Raw genomic sequence first — 15,945 nt, 5'->3', positions numbered from 1 at the left:
CTGTTTTCCCCTTAGCATTTACTGTCTCCTGTTTAAACTAATACAATTCTTATTAATTCAATTAAATAAAAATGACATTCTTACATTTATCAATCATTTTTAGTTTATACATATCCTCAGGGCTTTTTTTCTAAAAAAAAAAGGTGCCGGAACTCTCATCTTGTTATTTATTTATATAATTTTATTTATATATTTATTTATATAATTAAACAATTATATATTCAATTCTTAACATACATTTTGTTCCATATATAAATATAAAAGCATGATAGGCTCTGTATTTCTACGATGGCCGATTATCTCAGTGTGCAGAAACGTGGATAACTACAAACAGAAGTTGCAACCCCTCTCCTTTTCACTGCATGGGAGTTCAGACCTGCGATGAACTGGGCTGATAGATCTAGAATCTCATATAATTATTTAGTGACAGCAGTCTATTTTATAACTCTGTAATAATATCAGACACAGGTATGTGATATGCTGTCCAATTCAAAGATTAGTTGTGGATTCAAAGAAATAAGAAATACTGTCAGACTATCTATATGGATTCTTTACTGACCCAGATCTGTGTATTTGCATAGTGTGTTTTATCAGTAACTCTGATCACAAGGAAGGAGATGCATGATTCTGCCCCCTGGCCAAGGATTTAGTTTATGAAAAATGAGCATCTGTAAACTCTAGTCTGGCTCTTAAGGCTCCACTCCATGTGGCTTGGATTTCTGTGTTAGATGGCTGCATTTCAGACACCATTCAATAATCTGATTGATACAGGCCATAAAATTAGAAACTGAACACTCCAGAAGGTAGAGGTCAACCAGTAATTTATTGTAATCTAATGTGCTGGGCAGCAGCTCTTTGTGGTCAAGTAACAGGCTGTGTGAGGAAAGGAAGGGTGGGACGATGGAAAGGGATCAACCTGCACTGCTGAGCAAGGCAAGAACTGTAAGACCATAAGACGCACCTGTCCATAAGACACACCCAGTTTTTAGAGCAGGAAAACAAGAAAAAAATATTCTGAACCAAATAGTACCGGTATACTAAACCTTTTCATCCATTGCACCACTTTTAGGACAAGGCAATGTCTGAGTACCACCAGTCGCCCAGTGACTGTTCAGTTACGACGGCACTGTAAAAAGTGACTTATGACCATTTTTCACACTTATGACCGTTGCAGCATCCCCAGGGTCATGTGATTTACATTCGGATGCTTGGCAATCGATTCATATTTATGATGGTCACATTGTTCCAGGGTCATGTGATTGCCTTTTGCAACCTTCTGACAAGCAAAGTTAGTGGGGAAACCAGATTCACTTAACAATCATGTTACTAATTTAATTTCTCTCTCTCCCCTTCTCTTTCTCTCCCTCTCTCCCCCTCCCTCTTTCTTTCTCTCTCTTCTCTGTCCCTCTTTCTCTCTCTCTCCCTATTTTTCTCTTTCCCTCTATTTCTCCCTCTTTCTATCTCCATTTCCCTCCCTTTCTTTCTCCTTCTCTCTCTCCCTTTTTCTCCCTATTTTTCTTTCCCTCTATTTCTCCCTTTCTCTCTCTCCCTCTATTTCCCTCCCTCTTCCTTTCTCCTTGTCTCTCTCTCCCTTTCTTTCTTTCTCTCCCTCTCTTTCCCTCTCCCTTTCTCTCTCTCCCTCTATTTCTCTCCCTTTCTTTCTCCTTCTCTCTCCCTCCCCCTCTATCTCTATTTCTCTCTCTCCCTCCCTCTCCCATTGTCCCTTCCTTCTATCATTCCTTCCTTTCTTCCTTCCCTCCCTCTTTGTCCTTCCCTCTCCACGTTAGAGCAGTACCTGCGGAGGCGGCCCTGCGGCCCGGCTTTCTCTTGCACAAAGCAAGCTAAAACGGAGCAAGGGAGATTGCCAGGAATGCGAATCGGCTGATCTCGCGCTCCTGTAAATCTCCCTCACTCGGTTTCAGCTGCCCTTGCTACAAGAGAAAGCAGGCTGAAACAAGGGAGATTGCAGCAGCGCCAGATCAGCCAATTTGCATTCCTGGCAATCTCCCTCACTCCGTTTCAGCCTGCTTTCTCTTGTAGCAAGGGATCGCGCAAGAGCAGCTCCGGCTGCACAACTCAGAGCTCTCCAAGCGGCTGAGCGCTGCTTGGCATCGCCTCGACGCCGCCCAAGGGCTGCTTTTGGGCGGCGTCGAGGCACTGCCAAGCAGCGCTCAGCCGCTTGGAGAGCTCTGAGTTGTGCAGCCGGAGCTGCTCTTGCGCGATCTGCCACCGCTGCACGCACAACCAGACATGATGGCGTTCCATGGGCCGCCCGCTTCACCTCCAGGGTGTAGAAGCCCGCAAACATCTTCCCGGACTACAAATAGCGGCCGGGGCAGAAGAGCTGGGGCAGCCGGGAGCCTGGTGGACACTCCTCCACTTGCCTGCCGGGACCGTTGACGCCTGCCAGATGGACGCCCGCCTGTGCCGGCTAGGCCAACACACTCCACGATACCGCCGGGCGGGCGGGGCTGGCCCTGGGCAGCGGCTGCATGATGGGGGCTGCGGCGGCGCCCTGCAGCAGCCTGGTCTACAGCAAGCCAAGCCCCCTGCCTTCCCCACCATGCCAAGGAAGCTGGACACCCGCTGGAGGACTTCCTGGACATTGTGGCTATTTATGGGCTGCAGGACTGCGAGGTGTCTGACACAGACACCCCGGGCTGCCTCCCTGAGCTCCCTCCCCAGCCCCTGGGGTTCAGCTGCGCTGCCCATTTGGTCCCCCCTCTAGCAACAATGCCAGCTGCAGCTCCGTGTCTGGGTTTCATCACACAAGGAAGGCACAGTCGGGAAAGACCAACGTGGATATGGTTCGGAGACACACGCTAACTACCCCCCAGGTCCAGCACCGGGTAGGCCACCAGCTGGGTGACAGGTGAGCATAAGGAAGAAGTGCACATGCACTCTGCAAAACCCACCTCCCACTCCTTGCCCTTTCCAGTTGAGATGGTGCAAAGTTCCTGACAACTAGCCTTCGCTGCAGACAACTTCTTTGTGCAAAGTTTGCTGGACGGGTTTTTTGGCGGGCTCAGCAGCAATTGGCTTTCAAAATCCAATAGAGCTCCCAGAGTCTGGACTCTGACTGGGCAGAGTCTGATGATCAGGACACGGGTGGTCTTGTCGATATTACCTGGGAGGAGTTTGATTCTGTGACTCCGGAGGAAGTGGACAGGATTATGGGGCGGCTGAGCTCCACCACATGTTTATTGGACCCGTGCCCTTCCTGGCTGGTTTATGCGGCCCGGGAGGGGACACGAGGCTGGTTCCAGGCGGTTATATCTGCCTCTTTGAGTGAGGGTAGTTTCCCCGCCGTCTTGAAAGAGGCGGTGGTGAGACCTCTCCTCAAGAAGCTTGCCTTGGACCCAGCTGTGCTGAATAACCTTCGTCCGGTCTCCAACCTTCGCTTTCTTGCGAAGGTTATTGAGAGTGTGGTGGCGCATCAGCTCCCTCTGGTCCTGGATGAAGCGGATTATCTAGACCCGTACCAATCAGGTTTCAGGCCCGGGTACAGCACGGAGACGGCATTGGTCGCTCTGGTGAATGATCTCTGGAGGGCTCGGGACAGGGGACATTCCTCTGTCCTAGTCCTATTAGACCTCTCAGCGGCGTTCGATACCATCGACCATGGTATCCTGCTGCGGCGTCTCAGGGGATTGGGAGTGGGAGGCATGGTTTTGCAGTGGTTCTCCTCCTATCTCCTGGGACGTTCACAGTCGGTGTTGGCAGGGGGGCAGAGGTCGACCTCGAGGTCTCTCGTTTGTGGAGTTCCTCAGGGGTCGGTCCTCTCGCCTCTCCTGTTCAACATCTACATGAAACCGCTGGGTGAGATCATTCGTGGTTTTGGAGTTGGGTATCATCAGTACGCCGATGATACCCAGCTTTTTATTTCGACCCCAAAGCACCCCAGTGATGCCCTCGACGTGATGTCCCCTTGCCTAGAGGCAGTTCGGGTCTGGATGGGGAGGAACAGACTTCAACTCAACCCCGACAAGACTGAGTGGCTGTGCATACCGGCATGCTGGGATATTCAGAACATTCCATCTCTTTCCATGGGGGGTGAACTATTATCCCCCATAGATAGGGCTCACAACTTGGGAGTCCTTCTAGATTCACGGCTCACTCTGGAAGACCATATAGTAGCTGTGACTAGGGGGGCCTTTGCCCAGGTTCACCTGGTGTGCCAGTTGCGGCCCTATCTAGATCGGGATGCTTTATGTACGGTCACTCACGCGCTCGTGACCTCTCGTCTGGACTACTGGGGCTGCCCTTGAGGACCACTCGGAGGCTCCAACTGGTACAGAATGCAGCCGCGAGAGTTGTGTTGGGAGTCTCCCGATACTCCCATGTTACACCTCTGCTCCGTGAGCTGCATTGGTTGCCAGTTGTCTTCCGGGTGAGATTCAAGGAACTGGTAATGGTGTTTAAGGCCCTACATGGCATGGGTCCGGAGTACCTTAGGGAGCACCTGCTGCCGGCATCAACTTCCCTCCGCCCTGTGCGCTCCCACAGAGAGGGTCTCCTCAGGGTGCCACCGATCAGAGAATGTCGATTGGTGGGCCCCAGGGGGAGGTCCTTCTCTGTGGGCACCCCGGAGCTATGGAATCGGTTGCCGGTTGAGCTCCGGATGGTGCCCGACCTTCGCTCCTTCCGTCGCGATCTGAAGACACTCTTATTTGAACAAGCTGGCCTGGCCTGATGGGGGATGGGTTGGGTTTTTATGGTCATTTTTAATATTTTAGTCGGGCATATGTTTAATTTTCTTTTAACTTTTGTATTTTTGTATTTTTTATATATCTGCCCTGTTCACCGCCCTGAGTCCTTCGGGAGAAGGGCGGTATATAAATAAAATTATTATTATTATTATTATCCTTTCTGCTGTTTTCCCTGCACCTTGTAATTGTTTGTTCAGCAGACTGAAGTGTTGTGTAAAGTCTGTAAAAAACATGAGGTTGGTAAGCCAGGCCATATCAGTGAACTGTGGATATTCTTGCCCTTTTTCATGCATAAACAGCCTAATTTCATCCAAACAGGGTACAAATTTCTCCAGGACTCGTCCTCTGCTCAGCCACTAGACATTATTGTACATAAATAAACAATCAAGTGCCTGAACCTCCTCAAGAAGTACTTGAAATTGCCGACAATTCAGAGCACAAGCCATTATGTAATTCACTATTTTTGTGATGTCTTTGAGGACATCGTCAAATTTTTTGTTCCTTTCCCTGGCACAAAGAGCTTTTTGGTGTATAATACAATGGAATTGAATTACTTTATATTTTGTTTCTTGAAGAAACAACCATATGAAACCAGATGTTGCCCCCACCATAGAAGCTGCTTCATCACTTGTAATTGAAACCACCTTTTCTGGTCTTATTTCTTGTGACAAAAAAGCTTCCTTCACAGCATTGTAGATATCTACACCTTGTGTTCTTTCATGCAAAGACATCAGTTTCAGCAGCTCTTCTCTCATGATGTCACCAACAGCATAACACAAAAGTACTGCCAGCCTTGCATGATTATTTATACCTGTGCTTTCGTCCAAGCACATGCAGTAACAGGCTGCCTTTTGTAAGTCAGTGGTGAGCTGCTGACTAACATCACTTGCCATGCGCTGGACTCTATCTTTAACAGTATTTCTGCTCAGTGGTGTCTCAGAGATGTGTTGAATAATTTTATCCTTGTTTGGGAAATCATGAAAAAGAGAATCACTCCCAGACAACATGGCCGTTTTGATTATATCCCCATCAGAGAGGGGCTTACCATGTTTTGCTATGCACAGTGAAATTTTAAAACTGGCAGCTGTCAGATGATTTGTTCTGGAAAGATAGTTGGAAAAACTAAGATGCTGGGAATGATAGCTCCTCAATTTCCCTTCAAGAAACTCTTTTCTTTCAGTATCACCAAGTTGGGCAACATTTCTGTGGTTGGTTTCAAAGTGCCGTCTGACACTTGATGTGTGACACACAACACTTTCATTGCATAGAACACATAATGCTTTCCCACTTCGTTCAATCACTCCAAATGACTGTGTCCAGGCCTCTTGGAATGATCTTCCACTATTTGTTTTTGATTTTTTGGCTGTAGTCATTTTTGGGTGGGTATACAAGATTTGGAGTCTACAAAAACACAAAATTAAAAAAAATGAAGCAACCAATACAAATCTGTCTCTAAATAACTAACACTATTAGTTAACACTAAAGAAATGGATATTCCCTGAATCAACAATCTAGGATGGGGGAATTAAACAATGAAAGCAGTGTCTTGGATTTTACAAGTTGTTGGAAAAGTACTCATTTATTTTACCAGATACTGTAAATAGCAGAGAAATCTGAAGCAGAATGCCTGTACTAGCAGATGCAACTGATATAAAATCTGGACGAAGAATGGTCAATAAAGCATTCTTGGTTGTCTATTTTATCTTTCCTAATAAGCTGTAACCAACTTCCTCACTTCACTTTGCAAACCCTGTGGGTCCCATGCCATTCCACATACCTGCAAGAGGGCAGCTGCAATCCGGGTACTCTAACAGGGCTTTTCCAATCTCCTAGCAAGGTGTCAAAAGCTTGATGTAAACTTGATGACACCACCCACCCACCCACCCACTCCCCAAAAAGGGAAAAAAGTGATTAAGTACAGTAGTCCTCACCTTACAACAGTTCACTTAGTGACTGTGTGAAGTGACAACAGCACTTAAAAAAGTGGCTTAAGACCATTTTTCACACTCTGGCGCATGCACGCCCTCCCCTTGCTGTTGCCACGAGGCTGGGAAGCTGGTGAGTGTGAATGCTGTCTTGCCAACTGAGGCAGCTTCAGACACCAGGCCACCCCCCTCACTATTGCCATCGCCCCAAGAGGCTGAGCAGCCGGTGAGTGTGAATGCTGCCTCATTGGGGCCTGCTGAGGCCATCAGCCAGCTGAGGCAGCTTCAGACACCAGCCCCCCCCATTGCCACCACCTACGAGGCTGGGCAGCTGGCCGAGGCAAGGCAGCGCCCCCCCGCCATTACCCCTTTGCTGCCGCACACTAGGCAAGATAGCCCAACCCGCCCCCGCCTGCCATTAACGCTCTGTTAATGCTGCCACTGCATGCAGCACATGAGGCAAGACAGCCCCACCCGCCCCCAGCTACCATTATCGCTCGGCTGCCGCCAGCTTACACAAGACAAGGCAAGGCAGCCCCCTCCCAGCCACCATTATTGCTCAGTCGCTGCCAGTTTACAAGAGGCAAGGCAAGGCAGCCCCCTCCTGGCAGCCATTATCACTTTGCCACTGCTAGCGGCTTACAAGAGACAAGGCAAGGCAACCCCCTTCTGACCGCCATTATTGCTTTGCCGCCGGCACCGGCTTACACGAGACAAGGCAGGCCCCTCCTGGTCGCCAGAGGCAAGGCAGCCCCCCCGCGCTGCCATTACTGCTCTGCTTCCCCCACCGCCCCTCATCTTCCTTCCCTGCGTCGCCGGCCGCTGAAACTTACCGCTGTTGGTTCGTGCTCGCTCGCTGTCCGGTCTGACTCGTGCTCGCTCTTTCGTTGTCTACAGCAAATGCTGCTTCTGCCGAAAGTTCCTCCTTTTATACCCTCTCACCTATTCCCAGATTGTGCATGCAGATTATCCTGGATGAAATAAATTATCTGGATCTGTTTCAGTTCAGCTTTAGACATATATTAGAGGGGAGCTAATTCGAAAGCACGTAAAAATGCAAGTAGAAAAATAGGGACCACTACGGTGGGAAGGTAACAGCATTCCATGTGCCTTTGGCGTCTAGTCATGCCGGCCACATGACCACGGAGACGTCCTCAGACAAGCGCTGGCTCTTCGGCTTTGAAACGGAGATGAGCACCGGCCCCTAGAGTCAGAAACGACTAACACACATGTGCGGGAGAACCTTTACTTTTACTTATTTCTGATTAAGGGTTAGCTTTGGTACCTTCTAGAACTATATTGTGCATTGCTGTAGCCTTATTAGTATGAATACAGAGATGACAAACTGAACTACAGTAAAGAACTTCTGTTTGAGGTATGTTTATAAAATAACTATAAGAATTCATGGTGTATGACATCCATTACAGTTAATAAAATAAAGTTTGTGCAGTAAAGTGGCAAAATAACTAAGAAGTATTACTGAAGCTGTCTCTTCATTTACAAAATCTTGTTTTCAGATGAAACTCACTATTTATGTATCAAACTAAGAAAAGCTTTGAAATGTATTTCTTCCTAAAGGAAAATAAATACATTAACTGTACAGATCATGAATATCTTTTTATATATCATTTTTTTTGCTAGGGTTCTGAGGAAGTCCCCCCAAACCTAGATCAATCCTTATCTGCTCAGGAAACTGTTGTTAACTTGACTGGAGTAGGGAACTTTATCCAACCTCAGGCAGCAGGTATGTGTATTCAAGAATGAGCTTTATGGAGTGTTCCTATGCAAATTCATTTTTTAAACTATGTTTCCTAGTATAGGAGAATTCTAGCAGTAAATATACAACTCCAAACACATCTGCCCTTATATGAGTTTTTTTTTACTGTGTTCAGTTTTACACTTCATTAAAATACTTTAAGAAATGAGTAAATGGGTACCTTTGTTTTATCCTTGAACAAACAAAAGCCAGACTTCCAGGTTTAATGTTTTCACTGGTTCCTTATAGAATCAATCATAACCAAACAAGGGCTGGAAGTGATCTTTCGCTTTTAGTAGTAGTCTTCATCTTCTTGGTTGAATCATTTTCTTGGTTGAAACTGAGGGTGGTTAGTCCAGCCACCTGCCCATGGCAGGAGACCTTGTATCGTCCTGGGCAAATGGTTGTCCAATCCTTTCCTAAAAACGTCCAGTGATGACGCACCCACAACTCTACGATGCAAGCTATTCCATTGGCTAATTATTCCATCAGGACGTTTATCCTTAGTTTCAGGTTGGATTTCTCTATAACTAACTTCCACTCATTGCTTCTTGTCTTGCCCGCAGGTGCTTTGGAAAATAAGTTGACTCTGTCTTCTCTGTAACAACCCCTCAAGTACTGGAAGACAGCTGTCATAGCACCCCTAATTCTTGTCTTTATTAGGCTAGCCATACCTAGTTCCCTTAACTATTCCTCATACAATTTATCCTGCAAACCCCTTATCATATTAGTTGCTCTTCTTTGTACTCTTACTAGGGTCTCAGCATCTTTTTTATATCAAGATGACCAAAACTGTATGCTGTATTCCAAGCATGGCCCCACTATTGCAGTAAAAAGCGGCATTATCATTTCATATGATTTTTTAAATAAATGTTTTATTGCTTTTCTATTTTCACAATCAAGTGCCCAATAGACAACGTTATGACACAGTCCATTAGTGATTCCGTGGTACATGTAAGCTTCTTCAAACTAAGTCCGATATTACACCCTCCAGTACATCCACTCTTCTTCTGGTAATAACCATTTTTCCACACTAAGCAAATACAATTCGTATTGTTGTTAGTATATATACAATTGCATATCAACATCTGTTACATTTTTCTAAGTGTCAATAATATCAGTTTAGAATATCTTTTCTAACCAAAGCATATTTTAATTGTATTTGCACTCAGTTTCCATTTATTTAGTCCATATCCTATTTTCACTTTTTTTCACTTTTAATTTCCCATCCATGTTCAAAGTATCCCAATCAGTTATAATTTCAGAACAAGTTATATTTGGGTAACCAAATCCCTTATTCAAAGTTCTTAGCATATTCTTATTTCCCTTTTCATACCAAGATATGATATTCTGATTACAAATCCTATCTAGTTATAATAATACTTCTATTTCTAACAATCTATTCTTAACCATATTCAAACATCTAATTAGTAATCTAGCATCCCCTCTAATAGGTCAAAGCTTCTGTTTCCTTCAGTCTTACTCTAGCTTTCTTCCTTTGCCAACTAACTTTCCAAGTCAGTGCATTTGGATCATCAAATAATTCTTCCTCTATTTCTGTATATATTATTTAAAACAAGAGAAACAATTTAATTAAAGTATTTTTGGAAGAACTAACCCATTGATATTCATTAAACAGCCTCCCTCCTTCTCCAGTTCCCCACAATTCTATTAATGGATTTATCTTCCATTCCATCAGCTCTCCTTCCTTATACTCCAGTATGTACTGAAACCTTGGTTTGTAAAAAGTCTTTTCCCTTTCCAATACTAGTGTCTTCTAAGTTTTCATTTATCTGAGTCTGGTTATTAGCTTCTTCCTTTGGATCCTCAATGTTTGTGTCAGCATTCTCTAGTTTTCCTTCTATTTTCCGGGTTGCTAGTTGTTTCTCTGTAGTTTTTTTCTGAGTTTATAGATTTAAATTAGAAAATTGTTCTTTTATCTCCTTTGTGTTATTTTTAACCTGATCACAAGCTAAAGCAATTGTTTTTTGTATTAATTTCAACGTGGAGAGAACTTATTTCTGTGGTTCATCAGTATTTTCTTGGTGATATGGAAAACTGAGGCTACTGGGGACAGATGTTAAGGATGTTTTTTTTACTATTTAGAGCTAAGTATGGAACATCCATTTTATTTATTTTTTGTCAGTAGCCTTTATAAATTTATCCAACCAACTAGCCGTTCCTAAATCTCCCCTAAGCAGATATAAGTAAATTGCCCCGTCTTCCTGCGTCTGCATCGCTGCAACGTCAATACCAGAAGTCCATTTCATGTGATTTTAATGCTATCTCTCAGATTATGTAGCCCAGGACTGCATTGGTTTTTTTTTGGCAGTTGCAGCCCTCTATTAGTTTATATTTAAGTTGTGGTCTGCTAGGACAATTACATTCCTCTCACAGTCATTACTATTGAGCCAAGTACTGCCTATTTTATACCTATACATTTGATTTTTCCTATCTAAGTGCAGGGCCTCACTTTTCTCACCACTGAACTGCATCTTGTCAGCTAGGGCTCAAGTCTGTCAAGATCCTTCTGAATCTTGATTCTATCCTCCAAAGTATTAGCAATTCCCCCCAATTTGATGTCATCTGCAAATATGATGAGGTCTCCTATGCCCTCATCTAGATCATTTATAAAGATGTTGAAGAGCAGTGAGACCAAAACTGAACCTTGAGGTAGCCCACAGCATGTTTCCCTCCATGTAGATGCAGTTTCATTGAAAACTACATATTGAATGTGGTTTGTCAGCCAACTATTCAATCTGATGATGGTACTATGATTATTTTATCAAGAAGCAGGCTGGGGCCTATTTTGTGAAATGCCTTATTGAAGTCCAAGTAAACTATCTACAGCATTTCCTTGATCCACTAATTTAGTCACTTTACCAAAGGCAGTAAGTGTTATCTGGCTTGATTTGTTTTTTAAGAAACTCATGCTGGCTTCTAGTAATCACCTTGTTCATTTCTAGATGCTCACAAAACCTCTGCTTGATCATCTGTTCCAGGATTTTCCTGGATATTGATGTCAACCTGATTGTTCTGTAATTTCCTGGATCCACCTTTTCCCATTTTTGTAGACTGGAACTACATCAGCATTTTTCCTGTCCTCTGGCAGTTCTTGCATGCTCCAGGAGCTATGAAAGATTTTGCTCAGTGTTTCTGAAATCACATCTGCCAGCAACTTCAGGACCCTGAGTTGTAAACCATCTGGCCCTGGCAATTTAAATGTGTCTGAAGTGGATAGGTATTTGCTTACCAATTGCTTGCCTATTTTGGCCTGCATTCCTGTTCTGTCTCCCATTGTGCTGCTTTTGGAAGTTTGGATTATTTTTTTCCTTTTGTGTAAAGATAGAGGCATGAAGGTATTAAGCAGTTTTGCTTTCTTCCTGCTGCCCGTCACCTTCTTGCCATCTTCTCCCATTAATGGACTGGTCATTTCTTTGACTTTCTTCTTGTCTTTTACATATTGAAAGAAATATTTTTGTTATTTTTGGCATTTGTTGCAAGCCTTAGTTCATTCTGAGCTTTAACTTTCCTAACTGTCCTTGCAGATTTGGAATATTTGCTCCTGTTCTGTTTTGCTTATGTGTGTCTCTCTCCATTTTTTATACTTGTCCTTTTTTTCTATTATTTTGTCAGAGTCCTTTATGCAGCCATACTGGTTTTGCCTGGAGTCTCTTGTTTTTGTTTCTCTGTGGTTTTGCACTGATTAGACTTTTATGATCTTATTTTTCAGTTTCTCAATATCTTGAATTGTTTTTCCCTTTAGTATTTCCATCTATAGAATCTTTTTCTTACTTTATTGAAATCAGGTCTCTTAAAGTCTAAAATACTAGTTTGTCTTGGTTCAATTACCTGTGCCTGCATTATATTGAATTCTAGTATGACATGGTCACTCTCTCCCAAGTTTCCTATAACTTCTACCCCTTCTAACATTTCATCCCTATGAGTAAGAATTAAGTCCAGCATAGTGGAGCCTCTAGTTCCCTCCTCTAGCTTTTGGGTGACAATGTTGTAGGCATATCAGGAACTTGTTTTGATCTCCCATTTGCTGCAGAGTTTGTCTCCCAGTTGATGTCAATAGTGAAAGTCCCCCATTACTACTGGCATGTTTCTTGCATACCATAGCTAACTATTTAGTAAACAGTTGGTTCATTATTCCTTATAGTTGTTTTTCTTTCTGTATTCAGTTTGGATACAAACTTTCGCTTTTAGTAGTAGTCTTCATCTTCTTGGTTGAATCATTTTCTTGGTTGAAACTGAGGGTGGTTAGTCTATCTCTAGGCTCTTTTTTTATTCTAGTAATCCAATTAATTTATATTTGGTGTAGGTATGGTTTGGGTCCTCTATGGGCATAAATACATTATGTGGCCCATAGTTTGCAAATCACTATGGTGCTGGTCTCTACGTTATTCTTGCAAAAAAAAATATATCAAACACAGATGAGTTATGTGCTAAAACAGTAGAATAACAGGGACAAAATAGTCTGGCTAAATTCCATTATGGGTAGTGAAATCTAGATAGGGCATTTAGAATGTTTTAATATACCTCAATACCTGGGAAGATTCTGGAAAAGATAATCAAACAACAAATCAGCGAACACCTTGATGCAAACAAAGTTATCACTAAAAGCCAACATGGGTTTGTCAAAAACAGATCATGCCAGACAAACCTTATTGCATTCTTTGACCAAGTGACAAAACTAGTGGACCAGAGGAATGCTGTAGATATAATTTACTTGGACTTCAGTAAGGCATTTGATAAAGTAGATCACAACCTACTACTTGATAAGATAGAAAAATGTGGGTTAGATAGCATCACCACCAGATGGATTCGTAGCTGGCTGACAGGCCGTACTCAGCGTGTGGTCCTCAATGGAACTGCATCTACATGGAAGGAAGTGTGTAGTGGGGTGCCCCAGGGCTCTGTTCTGGGCCCACTGCTCTTCAACATCTTCATCAACTATTTGGATGAGGGGATAGATGGGGAACTCATCAAATTTGCAGATGACACCAAGCTGGCAGGCATAGCCAATACTCCAGAAGATAGGCTTAAGATACAGAAGGATCTGGACAGACTCGAACACTGGGCACTATCTAACAAAATGAAATTCAGTGGTGAAAAAAGTAAGGTTCTTTTTTTTATTGAAAAGTTTTAAAGTACATTTTATCTTTAACAATCCCCCCCTCCCCCCACCCCTACCTATCCCTCCCTACCCCTCCCCCCATCCCATTCCCCCCGCCCCCCGCCCCCCCCCCGACTTCCCAGAGTTAAGTACAAGGTATAAAAACAAAGGACAATCATAAACATCCATATGCTAACAACAATAAACTCTTAAATCTATCGCTCTCTAGCTCATATAAGATAACTACAAGCAATATTAATATTACATATAAAAAGAAAGAAAAAAGAAAAAAGAAAGGAAGACTTATTCAAAAGCTAAATGAAACTTTTTAGTCCCGTATTTGTTCTGGATATAATCAATCCATTTTTTCCACTCCATAATATAACGTTCTTGCGAATGATCTTTCAAATAAGCCGAGATCTTTGCCATTTCCGCCAGGTCAGAAACCTTTAAAGTCCATTCCTCTATAGTCGGCAGTTCCTCCTTTTTCCAATATTGGCCTATTAAGAGTCTTGCTGCTGTAATTAAGTTCAACATCAACTTAGTGTCCACAACAGTTGCATCCGTAATTATGCCCAACAAAAACAATTGCGGACAAAACTTTATCCTTTGCTTAAAGATCTTCTGCATATTCCACCAAATTTTTATCCAAAAAGCCTTAACCTTTTTGCAGGTCCACCATATATGAAAATATGTTGCATCTTCGCCACCACACCTCCAACATTTTGGCTGATAATTCGGATACATACTTGCAAGCTTTTTAGGATCTAAATGCCATCTATAAAACATTTTATAAAAGTTCTCTCTTAGGTTTTGAGCTTGTGTAAATTTTACGTTCCTCACTCAGATCTTTTCCCACATGTCCATTGTAATAACTTCTTGGATATTCTGGGCCCATTTTATCATACAATCTTTAACAAGTTCTGTTTCTGAGTCAATTTCTATCAATGCAAGATATATCCGTTTGATATGTGCTGGACCCTGGTTTCTAATTTGCTTTATCAACTTTTCATCGGTCATTGAAAAGCCAATTTTCTGATCTTCTTTCCACCTGGCCCGTAATTGAGTATATTGAAACCAAGTTTGAACAATCTTCTCATCTCGCAAGAGATTGTACGGCTTTAAACACCAGACACTTCTTTCCAAGCTTAAAATCTCCTTATACGTAGTCACATCATGTTTGAAGCCAACATTTATGTTTTCTATTGCGTGTTTTGGAATTGCCCACAATGGCATCTTGCAGTCTAACTTATGTCTATACTTCTTCCAAACTCTCAACAATGCCTGTCTTAGAATATGCACTTTAAATACATTATCTACCTTCTTATCATACAACAAATATGCATGCCAGCCAAATAACAAGTCATGGCCCTCAAGATTTAATAATCTCTCTTGTGTCAAATTAATCCAATCGCTTATTCCTGATAACGCAGCAGCTTCATAATATAGTTTAAGATTAGGCATTTTAAGATCACCTCTTTCACGAGTATCCTGCATAATCTTAAGTTTAACTCATGGCCTTTTCCCTGCCCAGACAAATTTATTGATACCCCGTTGCCATTCTTCCAAATTAGAATCTTTTTTAAGAACCGGTATCATTTGAAATAAAAATAAAAATTTAGGCAGGACATTCATTTTCACTGCTGCAATTCTTCCCAGCAAAGACAATTGCAATTTTTCCCAACTCTCCATTTCTTTTTGAATTTTTCCCCATAACTTTTCATAATTATTTTTATATAACTTTGTATTAGAGGGTGACAAAAACACCCCCAAATATTTGACCCTTTTAACAATCTCAAATCCAGTTAATCCTTCTAAAAGGGCCTTTTGCGATACTGTCATATTTTTGGCCAGAATTTTAGGTTTTTTTGCATTAACTTTAAATCCAGAAACCTTCCCATATTGCATTATTATCTCCATCAGGTCCACAACAGAGTTTTCTGGCTGGGTCACCGTAACAACCAGATCATCTGCGAACGCTCTCAGTCTATAATCCTGATCTCTAATTTGTATACCCTTAATTCTTTCCGAATTCCGTATTTTTACCAATAATATCTCCAATGTTAAAAAAAATAATAACCCTTGTCTTGTGCCCTTCTCAATATTACATACTTCAGTCAAACTATTGTTAACTATTATTCGGGCAGTTTGTTTTTGATATAATGCCCTAATTGGTTGCAAAAATTTATCCCCAAAATTCATTTTATCTAAAACTTTCATCAAAAATTGCCAATTCAATTGATCAAAAGCTTTTTCAGCATCTAGAAAAATTAGCGCCGCAGGGTTCTGGTTGTTCCTTTCCAAAAACTCTATCACATCAACTATATGCCTCACATTATTTTTCATTTGCCTACCACTAATAAACCCAGTTTGATCCCCATGAATCACCTGTTGCAGAACCCTCATCAATCTGTTAGCTAACACCTTGGCAAA

General features: G+C 42.5%; 1 protein-coding gene across 4 annotated transcripts in view; it reads left to right on the top strand.

The window, feature by feature from the left end:
- The window catches only part of SUPT20H (SPT20 homolog, SAGA complex component), a 75,505-nt gene that overhangs the window by 47,795 nt on the left and 11,765 nt on the right, over window positions 1-15,945 (top strand). For 2 of the 4 annotated variants that reach the window (XM_081315768.1, XM_081315765.1), the window contains exon 23: window positions 8,276-8,378. The exons of the other annotated variants lie outside the window; for them this stretch is intronic. In XM_081315768.1, coding sequence (XP_081171894.1) covers window positions 8,276-8,378 — 103 coding nt within the window. The remainder of the gene's footprint in view (window positions 1-8,275; window positions 8,379-15,945) is intronic. 4 annotated transcript variants of the gene reach the window in all.

This window comes from Vipera berus, assembly GCF_964194415.1.
Source record: "Vipera berus genome assembly, chromosome: 2".
Classification (NCBI taxonomy): Eukaryota; Metazoa; Chordata; class Lepidosauria; order Squamata; family Viperidae; genus Vipera; species Vipera berus.
This window is presented reverse-complemented; position numbering and strand designations above follow the sequence as displayed.